We start from the raw sequence: 14760 nt of genomic DNA on the forward strand, positions 1-14760 counted from the left end.
GTCTCCGTCTGGTGATGTCTGCGATCGTGTTGGCATCATATTGATGTTTTCGCCGCTGTCTGACGGCTGTCGACACAAACGCATCATGGACCGAGATAAACAAACCTTGCTGCTTTCGAGATTTGCCCTTTTAACAATGGGCACACAGCAACTACTAAAATGTCCGTTTATCTTCTCTGTTACTGCAACCAACCGCCACACATGACTTCACCATTTTGATTAATCAATGTTAACGATTTTCAGGAAGGTTTCTGGGTTCGTTTACTAGGCGGTGATTCCTTAGACAAGCAGAAAAACACGCAGTAATAGGAGGAATGTACGTAGCGGTAATATGTAAACATGATGAGCTGACGGACAATAAGGCGGCACCAGTCAGGGGGGCGGAGTTGTGACGTCACATGATTGGGGTCTATGCTACTGTTAACTCAAACCCACTTGCTATGATGGCGGTAGTACATTTCAATATCTCTGTATATTACTGTTACTTAAACCAATTACAGTACTGCATTTAACTGTTCTTATCTTTACAAACTGTTCATATTGTATAGACTGCGCTTGGTAATTTTTGTACCTCTGATTGGATGCTAACCTGTATTTTGTTAATATGTATTTATACACGTGTAATGACATTTAAATCTGCTCTACTATAATATGGAAATAAATGAAAAATATGATTTCCTAGTTCTGAATTTCTTCATTGCAGTTCTCATGGATTTGGGTCTAAGATCCTGGCAGGCAAGGCATACATGGAACGACATAACCAGGTAGCAGGCGTAGTGTACAGGAACATCTGTGCCGAGTACGGACTGGAGACCCCAGGGTCAAGGTGGGCGACACCTTCAAAGGTGGTCGAGAACAACCGAGCCAAGATCCTGTGGGACTTCCAGATCCAGACAGACAAACTGGTGATGGCCAACCAGCCTGACATAGTGGTGGTGGATAAACATCAGAAAACAGCAGTAGTGATAGATGTAGCAATCCCGAGCGATAGCAACATCAGGAAAAAAGAACACGAAAAGCTGGAGAAATATCAAGGGTTGAAGGAGGAGTTGGAGAAAATGTGGGGAGTGAAGGCAATAGTGTTGCCAGTAGTGATCGGGACTCTAGGGGCAGTAACCCCCAAGCTGGGTGCATGGCTCCAACAGATACCAGGAACAACATCTGACATCTCCGTTCAGAAGAGCGCAATCCTAAGGACAGCTAAGATCCTGTGCAGAACCCTCAAGCTCCCAGGCCTCTGATAGAGGACCCGAGCTTGAAAGGAGAGACCATACCGCCCGGGTGGGCGAGACGATGATTTTTTTATGTATATACTGCCTACAAATTGGTAATCTTTTAAGTATGCCGTTTTGAGAAAAAGAAGTATTTCAACGACAAAATTGTTAAAATCGGCCAAAATGTTTTTTATTATTTTTTTGGCTTAGGATGAAATGTAACTGATTGTATTAAATGTGTACATAATCGATTTGAATCGTGGCACTTTATAGTATCGGTAAACAAAATTGTATTGTATGAAATTTGTGATTTACACCCCTAATATTCACTAGTACATTACATTGGGAAAGAATTAGCCAATAATGAAAACATCCAAAGTAAGGCAAATTAATAACATTTTACTTTACTCAGGCCCCCGCAACGCATGCAGGGAGCTCCACTGTCAATTCCATCTTTTCAGAGCAAACTGCCAAATCATGTGGCAAGTGAGACATTCAAAACAATTGTAAATAGCAGTGTCAATAAAACAGATCAATATACATTACATACTGCAGCACAGAGACAACAATGTCTCAATATTTCATAAATTTACTATATTATAGCACATAACCATCAAAAAAGGGAAGGAGGTGCAAACGCCACAAAGGAAGGTCGTAACTGAAATGAGAATCCCAACTTTCAGAACTGAAGAAACCACAAGGTCACCATGCTTCTAAACAAAACAATTTTCCTACCTTTACAGTGTAATTAAAATGTTTTGCTGATCTCATAAAACGTTTGAAGCCATCAGTCTCCTTGGTTGCGACGGTCACCACCACAAGTTTATCTGGGAGAGAACATTGAAGACATTTAAAGATTTTGAGTTGGCACGCAGAAAGCCTCTGTATACTTATACTATACTTAAAAAAACCCAAATGTTTTTAGTCTGACAGCTTTAAAACTGTTTTTCTCTACCATGTTCACTTTTTTGTCGCAATTCGCAGTGAGTTACTGATAGATTGATCTGTCCAGTAATTTTGTGATTAACCAATAAATCATAGACATCATCATTCCATTATGAAGTCTAAGGATACATTTTCATGGATTCATCTCACCTCATTTTGCAACATGATAATTGGCAGCGAATTAGCTAAGAGCACTCATTGAGCCGAGTTAACTCATTGCCTGTCAATGATAACAATAAACATCCAATTCATTTAAAATGGGAGGAAGGCTGTGAATACCCATCTTTCAATGCCATCGATGGCTCTAGACCTATTTGGACTGGGAGGACTGGAAGCAAATGTCTCTCCTAGTCAAAAATGGATTGGAAATCTAGCGCGGGTACTGGCAGCCAATTACTCAACTGATAAAATGATTGACAGGCTAATTATTCTAAAACTATGTGCAAGTGACAACACTAGTCAGCAGGATTCCATATATAGTAAGATTCTGATGCATAGCGTCACTGAGCCTGGCCATACTCCATTAGTTTCATTTTTTGGCATGCCACAGTAAACAAACCCCATACTTTTGTGGCTTCTCCAAAAGTTTTAGCATAGCCCACGTTACTTTTCTTGTCCTTGTGGATCAGTTGTAATTTATGCAACAACTTCCAAAAAAAGGACAGTCCTCCATGAAATGATCTACAAAAAGGTCTTGGTTTGTTGGCCGAGTTAAAATTAAAGTTTGGACATTTATTTGCATGACAATGTACAATGACGATGGAATACGTCAACTATTCTAACAATGTAAACTGTATTTAAACCTTTATAGAGCATTCATTTAATTCACTGGCTGCCATAGATGGGGCTAGAAGTCCAGTTCATTTTGACTGGGACAGGCTGGAAGCTAATGATTGCTGCCAGTCAAAATGGATTAGACGTCTAGCAAAACATAACACAAAACATACAGTGAGGCAAATAAGTATTTAGTCAACCACTAATTGTGCAAGTTCTCCCACTTGAAAATATTAGAGAGGCCTGTAATTGTCAACATGAGTAAACCTCAACCATGAGAGACAGAATGTGGGAAAAAAACCCAGAAAATCACATTGTTTGATTTTTTTTTTTAAATATTTGCAAATCATGGTGGAAAATAAGTATTTGGTCATACCAGAAGTTCATCTCAATACTTTGTTATGTACCCTTTGTTGGCAATAATGGAGGCCAAACGTTTTCTGGAACTCTTCACAAGCTTTTCACACACTGTTGTTGGTATTTTGGCCCATTCCTTCATGCAAATCTCCTCTAGAGCAGGGGTTTTCAACCCAGTCCTCAAGGCACACTGTGGGTCCTGGTTTTTGTTCCAGCCGATCCAGCAGAGACAGTTGAACCAATGAGGCTTCTGCTAAAACAAGCCACACCTGACTGCAATCAACTGATTGCACTTGTAAAACACCAGATTGGGGAAAAAGTGTTGTCATCTTGTTTGGTAAGAATGAAATCCTGCACCCACAGTGTGCCTTAGTGGAATAGGTTGGGAACCCCTGCTCTAGAGCAGTGATGTTTTGGGGCTGTCGTTGGGCAAAACGGACTTTCAACTCCTTCCACAGATTTTCTATGGAGTTGAGATCTGGAGACTGGCTAGGCCACTCCAGGACTTTGAAATGCTTCTTACGAAGCCACTCCTTTGTTGCCCTGGCTGTGTGTTTTGGGATCATTGTCATGCTGAAAGACCCAGCCACGTCTCATCTTCATTGCCCTTGCTGATGGAAGGAGATTTTCACTCAAAATCTCTCGAATCATGGCCCCATTCATTCTTTCCTTTACACCACAGGTGTCAAACCGATTCCAGAAAGGGCCAAGTGGGTGCTGGATTTTGTTCCAACCGATTCTGTGAAGAGAGTTTAACCAATGAACTTCCTGCTGAAACAAGCAGCACCTGACAAAGTTTAACTGATTATACATGTAAATGATCTGATTGGTGAAAAGGTGTCCTCTTCATTGGTTGGAAAACAAACCAGCACCCACTTGGCCCTTTCTGGAATCGGTTTGACACCTGTGCTTTACACAGATGAGTCGTCCTGCTCCCTTTGCAGGAAAACAGCCCCAAAGCATGATGTTTCCAACCCCATGCTTCACAGTGGGTATGGTGTTCTTCGGATGCAATTCAGTATTCTTTATCCTCCAAACACGAGAAACTGTGTTTCTACCAAAAAGTTCTATTTTGGTTTCACCTGACCATAACACATTCTCCCAGTCCTCTTCTGGATCATCCAAATGCTCTCTAGCGAACTGCAGACGGGCCTGGACGTGTACTTTCTTCAGCGGGGGGACACGTCTGGCAGTGCAGGATTTGAGTCCCTGGCAGGCAGTGGCGGCGCATTGTGTTACTGATAGTAGCTTTTGTTACTGTGGTCCCAGCTCTCGGTAGGTCATTCACTAGGTTCCCCCGTGTGGTTCTGGGATTTTTGCTCACCGTTCTTGTTATCATTTTGACGCCACGGGGTGAGATGTTGCATGGAGCACCAGATCGAGGGGGATTATCAGTGGTCTTGTATGTCTTCCATTTACTAATAATTGCTCCCACAGTTGATTTCTTTACACCAAGCGTTTTACCAACTGCAGATTTAGTCTTCCCAGCCTGGTGCAGGGCTACAATTTTGTCTCTGGTGTCCTTCGACCAGGGGTTGCGTTAACCGAATATTTTCTGTCGTTGACCGTTTTTTTAAAACGGCGACGGAAAAAACTGAAGTCCATCTGTCATTTTGACAGGTTGCAATTCACACCCCAGACCACAGGGTGGTGAGTGAGCATATTAATTAGCTATTGTCTCTCTTGATGCATCACGTCGTTGGCCTTACTCGGAAAAATGTCAAGGAAACTGAGTGTCCGAAGTTTCTTCAAAAAGCCCCAAAACGACAATGGTGTTGATAAAAGAGGTGAAAAAAAAGAGTGTGGCCGCAGAGTGCGGATTCAGCCTCCAGAACTACATCAAAACGGCCATGAGAAGTCGTCTGTCCGAGGCAAAAGTCCAAAACCTCATGACAATAGCCTCTGCAGCAATCCCACTTGAAACATTTGATGTGCACAAGCGGGCACGCAATTCAAGTCCATGCGCACCAGGAGGAAGGTGTGAGACGAAGTTCAGGCAACAGCAGGTGAACTGTTAATTTCATTATTCCTTATGTAGCCTACCTACTGGGGCCACAGTCAGCTGTTTTTGTCACTGCGGAGAAAAAGTTACATATTCATCTGCTTGATGTGTGATGGCACGGTGTGGATTCTCTGTTAAGCTTTTTCGGACAGAATATTAATTAAAAATGAATGAAAACGAAATACTATTGAATATGTCATTATTATCATTTTAAAAATGTAAGTGACGGGTAAAAATAGATTATGACCGGATTTTTATGACACTGTCAGTCAAAATGACAGACAACGAAAAAGTGTAGCGCAACCTCTGCCTTCAACAGCTCTTTGGTCTTGGCCATAGTGGAGTTTGGAGTGTGGAGGTTGTGTATAGGTGTCTTTTATACCGATAATGAGTTAAAACAGGTGTCATTAATACAGTTAACGAGTGGAGCCTGGTTAGACCTCGTTAGAAGAAGTTAGACCTCTTTGACAGCCAGAAATCTTGAATGTTTGTAGGTGACCAAATACTTATTTTCCACTCTAATTTGGAAATAAATTCTTTAAAAATCAAACAATGTGATTTTCTGTTTCTTTTTCCACATTCTGTCTCTCATGGTTGAGGTTTACCCATGTTGACAATTACAGGCCTCTCTAATCTTTTCAAGTAGGAGAACTTGCACAATTGGTGGTTGACTAAATACGTATTTGACCCAAAGTAAATACACTGTGATTATAGCCCCAATGGCACTTTAAAGTTGATAAATTGTGGTGGTCCTTGCCCACACTCCCCTCTACTTTCGCTTTTATTGTTGTAACACTTCCTGTTTTTAACTGTGGTATTGATTCAAGCTTGGCAGGCTGGGTGTGGACGAGCTAGGAGTACACCTGCAGCTCGTCCGCAACCACCACTGCATTTAATGAGCGGCCTGGGCATTGAGCAGGTGCCAGATGATTGCCTGTCAACCTTGGACACAAACCCATCCAAGCCCTCGCAGCTCCACCCACAGCCATTGACCACTCAACCCACCAGCCACTCCACACCTTGCCCGTGTACAATAAATATCACTTCACAGTTCATCTGTTTCCGGCTCGCATTTTGGACCACATCAACTTTGCCTACCTTGCCTAACAAAAATAATAAATAAAATAGCGTTAATCAGAAATATCATTTTTGAAAAGTCCTTTTTGTTTTTTTTTTTTAAATGATTTTTATGGGCAAAATGAAAAAATATTTTAAATAAAGATAATAATAATTATTTTTATCTTTATGTAAGGTATTTAAAAAATAATAATAAACTAAAAATAAAGAGAACATTTACCTTCTGTTCTTCTTTGTGTATTTTAGTTTAAAATGTAAGTGTAAAGTAGGTGTTAACGAATTTTAAGCGTAAACTGAGTTTAAACAATTTTAAAAAGTTATAGTAATTGTTCTCTTACTCATTTAAATCATTGCCTGCCCATAGACTTCATAAAGGTATTGACGGGACACGGGATGCAGGGCCGATTAATAGAGGGCCTATCTCCGTCAAAGCTGACCAAGTGGAAACACAGACAGAGCTTTTTACGTTAAAAATTCTTGTGAATAAATGCGGAAATCCCTCAATTCTTTATAGATATGGACGTAATTCTTGGTTAAAAGCAAAAAAAACGGGCAATATTATTTGTAGACGCCATGACTTTAACGAGATATTATCGCGTACTTACTTTGTTTCGATCCAAAAACTCCATGTAGCACGTATCACTGAGTGTCAAGACACAGCTGTGAATGGCCACAGCTGGATTTTTTGGGGATTTTATGGGTGAAACATGGTTATATAACAAGGGTCGCGATGCAGAAATCGCAGACATCAAGGAGTGGTCAAGATGTTCTTTTTCATATATTTACCCTTTTAAACGTTTTTTTTTTTTTTTTTTTTTTCTTTGTTTGGATCGATTATTTATCATCCAACATATTGGAGAAAATGTGACAGTAACAAAAAAAATACAATTAAGCAATAGTTATGAGGTAGATATCCGTGACTTTTTTACAGATGCCATTTTTTTCATTGTGACATCATTTGTTTAAAAGTTTAAAATATGCAAGTGAAGTCATTTTTTTTTTAAACGAAACATTAGACATCAATTAATGATTCTAAGCTAAAAATGACAGACATTTTGAATAACAAATATAATTAATTACCTTCATTTTATGGCTGGGGTGAAACAAAAGCAGTTGCGCGACGTCTGTAAACGTGGGTTTCCAGGATAAAACGGACAAATTAAAAATAGTTCGGGGGGTTCATGCGCCATGAATCTGCAATGGCAGCATATAGACATATTGTTTTATCAAACACAACAGTTGTTTTGGCTTAAGATACCGCAGTTTCTTTTAAAGAGGAGTGAAGAGCAGAAACTGCCTTTTCAGTCTTGTCTGTGTTTTCCGACATATTTGTCCCTTTTACCCTGGAAACCCCCGTTTACAGACGTCGCGCAACCGCTTTTGTTTCAACCCAGCCATAAAACGAAGGTAAGTAATCATATTTATTATTCAAAATGTCTGTCATTTTTAGCTTACAATCCTTATTCAATATCCAATATTTATTTTTAAAAAAACAACAACAAAAAACCGACTTTAAAAAATTATTCACTCTCATGTTTTAAACTTTTAAACAAATTACGTCAGAATGACAAAATTGGTGTCTGTAAAAAAGTCACGGATATCTGCCTCATAACTATCGCTTAATTGTATTTTTTTTGTGTGTGTGTTACTTTCGCATTTTCCCTGATATGTTAGATGATAAATAATCGATCGAAACAAAGAAACATTAAAAAAAAAAAAAAAAAACGCTTAAAAGGGTAAATATATGAAAAAAAAACATCTCGACCACTCCTTGATGTCTGCGATTTCTGCATTGCAACCCTTGTTATATGACCATGTTTCACCCATAAAATTCCCCAAAAATCCAGCTGTGGCCATTCACAGCTGTATCTTAACACTCAGTGATACATGGCTGAAAACACAGACGACTGAAAAAGGAGTTTCTGCTCTTGCACTCCTCTTTAAAAGAAACTGCTGTATTTTAAGCCAAAACAATTGTTGTGTTTGATAGAACAATATGTCTATATGCTGCCATAGCAGATTCATGGCGCATGAACCCCCCGAACTATTTTTAATTTGTCCGTTTTACCCTGAAAACCCCCGTTTACAGACATCGCGCAACCGCTTTTGTTTTAACCCAGCCATAAAACGATGGTAATTAATTATGTTTATTATTCAAAATGTTTGTCGTTTTTAGCTTAGAATCATTCATTGATGTCTCATATTTATCAAAAAGAAAATTTCGACCACTCCTTGATGTCTGCGATTTCTGCATTGCGACCCTTGTTATATGACCATGTTTCACGCATAAAATCCCCCCAAAATCCAGCTGTGGCCATTCACAGCTGGGTCTTGACACTCAGTGATACATGCTACATGGGGTTTTTGGATCGAAACAAAGTATTTACGCGATAATATCTCGTAAGAGTCATGGCGTCTGTAATTCTGTTCTCGCGGGCTCTCACCTCCAGATAGGGTTTTGCTGTGTAAAAAAACATTTAAAACAAAAAAAAAAAAATGGCCTGCTGTTCAAAAATTTTCTTCCCCTAGAAATTTGAGGTTTTAAGTTTCCCAATGATATCGGACAATTTTGAAATTTGGCCAAATCGAGGATCTCAGAGCGGAACTTCCAGTCACCTGAGTGTTTTCCGCCGTATACAAAAAATGATGTAAAATAATAATAAATAATAACATTATAATTATAATTTAAACCTGGCGTCCTCATATGGGGACATCGCATTTTGGTCATGCAGGTTTGACTAAATGTTAGTATTGTTTGTGGACGCTTAGTCTATTTTATTTTTAATTTTTTTAATTTTTTGTTGTTGTTGTTAATGACCAAAAATATAGTCACTTGTCCTTTGAAGGGTTAACAATGGCTTCAATTTTAATGCAAGACGCTTCTTGTTCTCCAGAACATTTTGCAGTCCCAGTGGAAGCAACATTCTTCATTCTATGCACCGGTTGTGAGGCAGAAACAAACAAGAACAGCCCAGTCCACGTCAGCTGCACAGTCGCAACTCAGTGATTTTTTTTTAAAGGTGGGGGTAGGCTAGGGTCCCCCACAAACAGAATTCCCTCATTTCCTCTCGACAACCCTGCTAAGAAAGCCAGCATTTACTTGTTCTTGTACCAGGCAAACCAGGACCAAAACACAAAAATTCCAGCAGAAACTTGCGGGATTTGTTGTGTTTTGGTAATGAACCTCCGTACTGCAACAAAACTAGCACAGAACTTTTAAAAAGCACCTCAAGTATTACGTGGTGCGTTCACTGTCATTTGCATGAACGTGTGACGCCATTAACATTAGCCACTTACAAGAAAGTAATTAACACGGGGAAGCCACGCTGTCTGTCTTACCTTCGGGGACTCGCTGCTCGTCACAGTCGCTTAAAGGAAGGAGTGTGCACAACAAAAGGACGGGGAACAGCGTCGGCCAAAGTTCCATGGCGAAAATAGCTTTACAGACGGATGGAGTGTGAAAGGAAAGGACTGGAAGAGAGTGCGGAATTACTTTCCCTGCTGACCCGGCAACGTAAAGGGAGAAGCCCCCCTTCTCTCCCTCTCTGCTCTCGCTCACTCCTCCCTCTTGTATAGGAATGGGAATAGGGGTGTGACAAAATATCGAAATGGTGATATATCGTGATACTTTGTATCACAAAAGGTTATCGATATGCTCCTGCCAAGAATCAAGATATCGTTTTAAAAAGGTGTCAATGTCTAAAAATAATAATAAAAAGGAACCAACAAGTTGCTACCAAAATCTTCCACCATAATAATGTCACAGTTAACTCTAAGGCTGCATTTAGACTGGGAACGTTCGTTCATTCGAAACCAGAGCATTCACATTCATTCTGTCCGATTTTCAGGGCATTTACAGGTCATTTCCTGTTGAGTTTGAGTCACTGCCTATTCATTTGGGTGATTCCACTTCCTGTTCTGTAACTCAAAATAAACAGGAAGTGACCTGTAAAATACCCCAAAATCAACAGGAAGCAATTGAAAATCAACAGGTAAATGACCTTAAATAGCCCAAAATTACCTTATTGCCTGGCATTGGCTGCCACTGACGGCCATAGACGTTCAATCCGTTTGAAGTGGGAGGGTGGCAGCGAATGAACGGATGTTCATTCGCTGCCACCCTCCCAGTTCAAATTGATTGGACGTCTACTAGTGATAAACTCATTCCAATGGCGTACCGCAAGCAACACGTCACTTCCGCTCATTAATATTCATTACATTAGCTACTGTTGCTAACCAAGGACAAGCCATCGTTTGTCCCTAATAGGAAATGAATGGAAATCGTGTACGAAGGAGACGTTTACAGCGCTAAACCTACCAATTCTCTCCGAAAATGATGTGCCTGGTGCCAAATTGACTGGCATAGATGTGGAAGAACATAAAAATATTCAGTTAAAGAGATGGCTTTAGTGTCGAAGGTTGAAAAAGACGAAAAAAACGAGCCGACCTAAGCATAGCTTTAGCTTTTTTTTATCGACGCGACTGAGAATGACATTCTCTGGTTTCAACAAGCTATCCTTTACCATCAGCCCTGTCTTTCTTATATATCCTCTGGTTGTCCTACGTCTCTTACCGTTCTTGGGGGTAATTTAGTTAGCTTTGTGTAGCGATCGCAAATGCTACTCAGTGACAGCCAACGAACACTTTGAATTTTTTCAATGATAACACATCTTAATCCTATAATATATTTACACTTCCCCCTTACTAAAGTTGTTTATATATATATATATATATATATATATATATATATATATATATATATATATATATATATATATATATATATATATATATATATATATATGTATATAACAGAAACGGTAACAGTGGCAGTCAGATACCATTGTAATTTTTTTCAGGTCATTCATTGTCAGACAGAAGCAGTACGGCACAACGTTACGCAAAAAAAAAGAAAAATATAAAAATGGCTTACCTTTTTGTCCTCTGAAAGACCATGCCAACCCAACATAATGTTAACTGCATATGAAATGTGAATGGATTCGCCGAGCTGGTGTTTAAAGTCCGCGCAAGTTGATTCGGTCTTCACATTTTTTCCTCCCGAGTTTTTGGTTTCCGGGAACGTATGAAGAAAACATCCTTCATGGTCGTAATGTCTAGAGTCGTTTCTACGTTTCTAAGTTCCAAAAAAACAATGCGTGATCGGCATGTTCGTTTTTGAAAGATTACCTGCGAAAAGTAGCACTTTTTACGTTGGGTCTATGCGAGGGCGGGTCTATAATGTCCCACTTCGGCTTTACTTCCGCTTCACGGTCTAAAAATAGCCTGCGTGCGGTACGCCATTCACAACAGAAGCTTTTTTTTTCTGTTTATTAGTTGTTTGTAGAATATTCTAGAATGATTTCCTGACCAATGTATCGATAATCGTTGTATCGCCATATCATCAGATCATTGTTATCGTGAGCTTTGTATCGCAAATCGTATCGTATCGTGAGGTACCAAGAGGTTCCCACCTCTGTCTACCTTCCGATTTGATACGATTTGCGATATACAGTCATGTGAAAAAATAGGACACCCCATGAAATATTCAGTTCTTTATTAAGAAATGTTCTCATATCAATGTCTGATCGTGTTTTTCTGTATCGCTGCAAAAGAAAGTGATTTAATTGCAGGTAAATAACAAAAATTAACATTGTTTTACTCATTAAACCAAATATATCAACAAAAATGCATATTCTAACTGAGGAAAAAGTTAGGACACCCTACCACTTAATAGCTACTGTTACCCCCTTTGGCTGAAGTAACTTTAGTGAGACGCTTTTAGTAACCATCTACCAGTCTTTGACATCGGTCTGAAGCAGGGGCGTTACCGGGGGGGGGGGGGGGGGGGCAATTTAATTTTTTTTTTATATCTGTATGTTTGAAGGTGGAAATGTGGCGAAAGGTTGAAAAGGGGGGCCGAATACTTTCGCAAGGCACTGTAGTGCTCCATTGTTCTGTAGTTTCACTTTTACTGGAACCTAGAAATGATCTCTTTCCTTTGAATTAAGCATAGATGCCTGCTACCTCCTGGAGATTTACTCCCTTTTGAGGTGATAAGAAGGAAAGAACCACCTAATTCCTTTTCGGTGATAAGAAAACAGGTTTGCATCCACCTGAATGACATACTGTATGACCCCAAGTTTTTATCCTGACCCCCACGTGTCTGCTAGTTTCGGATATGTTTGTGGCAGGTTTGAAACCAAGTGTGCCTTTTTCAATAAACCTCTTGCTGTGTGATTGAATGCACCCTGAGACTCATAGTTTTTGTGGGTCGACTTTTTCCTTAAAGCCTCCAGAACAGGAAACAAATGCGCGGCTTTGTGGGTGCGAGGTCAAGGGACGCCAAACGTTACCATAATATATATACAGTATACTGTATATACAGTAATAATGTTTTTTATGTGTATTTTTTGCAATAGGGAATGTGGAAAAAAATTAAGAATTTTTTAGTACATTTTATTTAAAAAAAAGTGACGCTCTTGAAAAACAATTACATTGGGACGGTTTAAACTCATATGCATTGTGCCACAACTTGCATAGATATCATGTGTCTGAGACTAAATGTCTTATAACGGCGTAAGTGGCGTACTACCTAATCATCGGCCATCTTGTGACAGAAAACCACTCTGGCCGGCTCGATTGAAAAAACGTTATGTGAGTGATGTTCTCACCTAAAATACTCTGGACTCACTGAATTATTGATGAATTTATAAATTGCTTGGTTTATAACAGACTAAAGTTGGCTATTATTCAGGCTGGCTGAATATTTTTTTACATGTTATAATCATTTTTAAGTATTTAGTACAATTGCGGTACATTTACTGCATCGCTGACGTTTATTAAAAACAAACTGTTTGGAAATCTGTAGAAAACTGCGTCATCTTCAGGTATTTTAAAGCAAATCCCTCCTTCACTTTAATACAGTGGTTCTTAACCTGGGTTCGATCGAACCCCAAGGGTTTGGTGAGTCAGTCTAAGGGGTTCGGTGAAGGTTAAGACACGCAGGGCACAATTTTTGGACGCTGACTAAATCCAGGCAAAGTGGCGTTTTAGACCAGGTTTTGGACTGGTTAGTCCACAAAATACAGGCTTTATTCCATTTCTTTCAACTGCTAGTCCTCTATTTGATGGGAGGAGAAGCTGGTTTGCTCAGTGGAAGGTTGACTCTCACTTAGTATGAAGAAATACAACAGACTATGGGTACCGTGCACTGCGTTGACATTTAAAAAAAAAAAAAAAAAACAGTTGCGGCGCATTTTACGCCATGAAAATAGTATGTAAGGCAAGGATGCGATAAAATGAGAATGTCAACATGAAAACAAAAATAGAAACACTGTGAAATTAATCGAGTTTAATTTCATTTTCCAATGTGAAAAGCATTAAGCCATCTTGTGGATTTATTGTTATAATAAACAAATACAGTACTTAAAGTAGAGTACAGTAGTTAAATTTATATATCGGTCCTGTCTTTTCTTTCCATTCCAACAATAATTTACAGAAAAATATGGCATATTTTAGAGATGGCTTGAATTGCGATTAATTACGATTAATTAATTTTTAAGCTGTAATTAACTCAATTAAAAATGTTAATCGTTTTGAAGCCCTAGTAATCAGTTGCTTGCAGTCAGGTGCTGCTTGTTTTAGTACAAACCACATTGGTTAAAAGTAAAGATGACATCATTTTCAAAGTATCGGAATGGGCAAAAAAATATCGGACATGCCTTTTTTTAATTTATATGTATTTTTTAATTAAATCGTCTTCTATTTGTATTTAATGTTACAGACAAAATGCCTTACCCTCATCCAGAGTCTTTAGTTTTGGCTTAAAGTAGGGCTATCAAATTTATCGCGTTAACGGCGGTAATTATTTTTTTAAAATTAATCACGCTAATATATTTAAAGCAATTAATGCATGCGCTGCACGACGCACTCACGCATTGTCGTGTTCAAATTATAATGGCACCGTTTTACCTATATATAGAGCTAAAAGGCAGCGTTAAACGAGTAAAGTGAATTTTGGCAGTCTTTGGAGCATTTTTTTAATTGGCTAAAGCCTTACAATCCCTCTCTCAACAATTAGAAATATCGTGGAGAGCAATGTGGGAAAGCAAGGTGCTATCTTTTCTTATTAACACCCTATGTTATTGCCCAACGCAGAGAAGATATATCAATTGGTGCCACTACGCACAGTCATGGTTCCACTTCCCATCATGCATTTGGGCAGAACAGTTAAATGGCTACAGTATAATTTACTGAAAGCTCAACAAATACACTAGATGGCAATATTTAGTCACAATATACAAAGTCACATTCATCTCTTAAGAATTACAAGTCTTTCTATCCGTGGATCCCTCTCACACAGGGTTGGGCAAACCGATCCTCGAGGGCCGC

At 39.2% G+C, this 14760-nt stretch overlaps 1 protein-coding gene across 3 annotated transcripts in view; it reads right to left on the reverse strand.

Annotated features, from left to right (window-relative positions):
- The window catches only part of plod1a (procollagen-lysine, 2-oxoglutarate 5-dioxygenase 1a), a 36227-nt gene extending 26347 nt beyond the window's left edge, over positions 1-9880 (reverse strand). For all 3 annotated transcript variants that reach the window (XM_057860106.1, XM_057860088.1, XM_057860096.1), the window contains exons 1-2: positions 9709-9880; positions 1950-2041 (exon numbers count right to left, since the gene is read on the reverse strand). In XM_057860106.1, the coding sequence (XP_057716089.1) occupies positions 1950-2041; positions 9709-9796 (180 nt within the window). In that variant the 5' untranslated portion in view covers positions 9797-9880. The remainder of the gene's footprint in view (positions 1-1949; positions 2042-9708) is intronic.
- Between the last annotated feature and the right edge of the window lie 4880 nt (positions 9881-14760).

Source organism: Corythoichthys intestinalis, chromosome 2 (assembly GCF_030265065.1).
Source record: "Corythoichthys intestinalis isolate RoL2023-P3 chromosome 2, ASM3026506v1, whole genome shotgun sequence".
Taxonomy (NCBI): Eukaryota; Metazoa; Chordata; class Actinopteri; order Syngnathiformes; family Syngnathidae; genus Corythoichthys; species Corythoichthys intestinalis.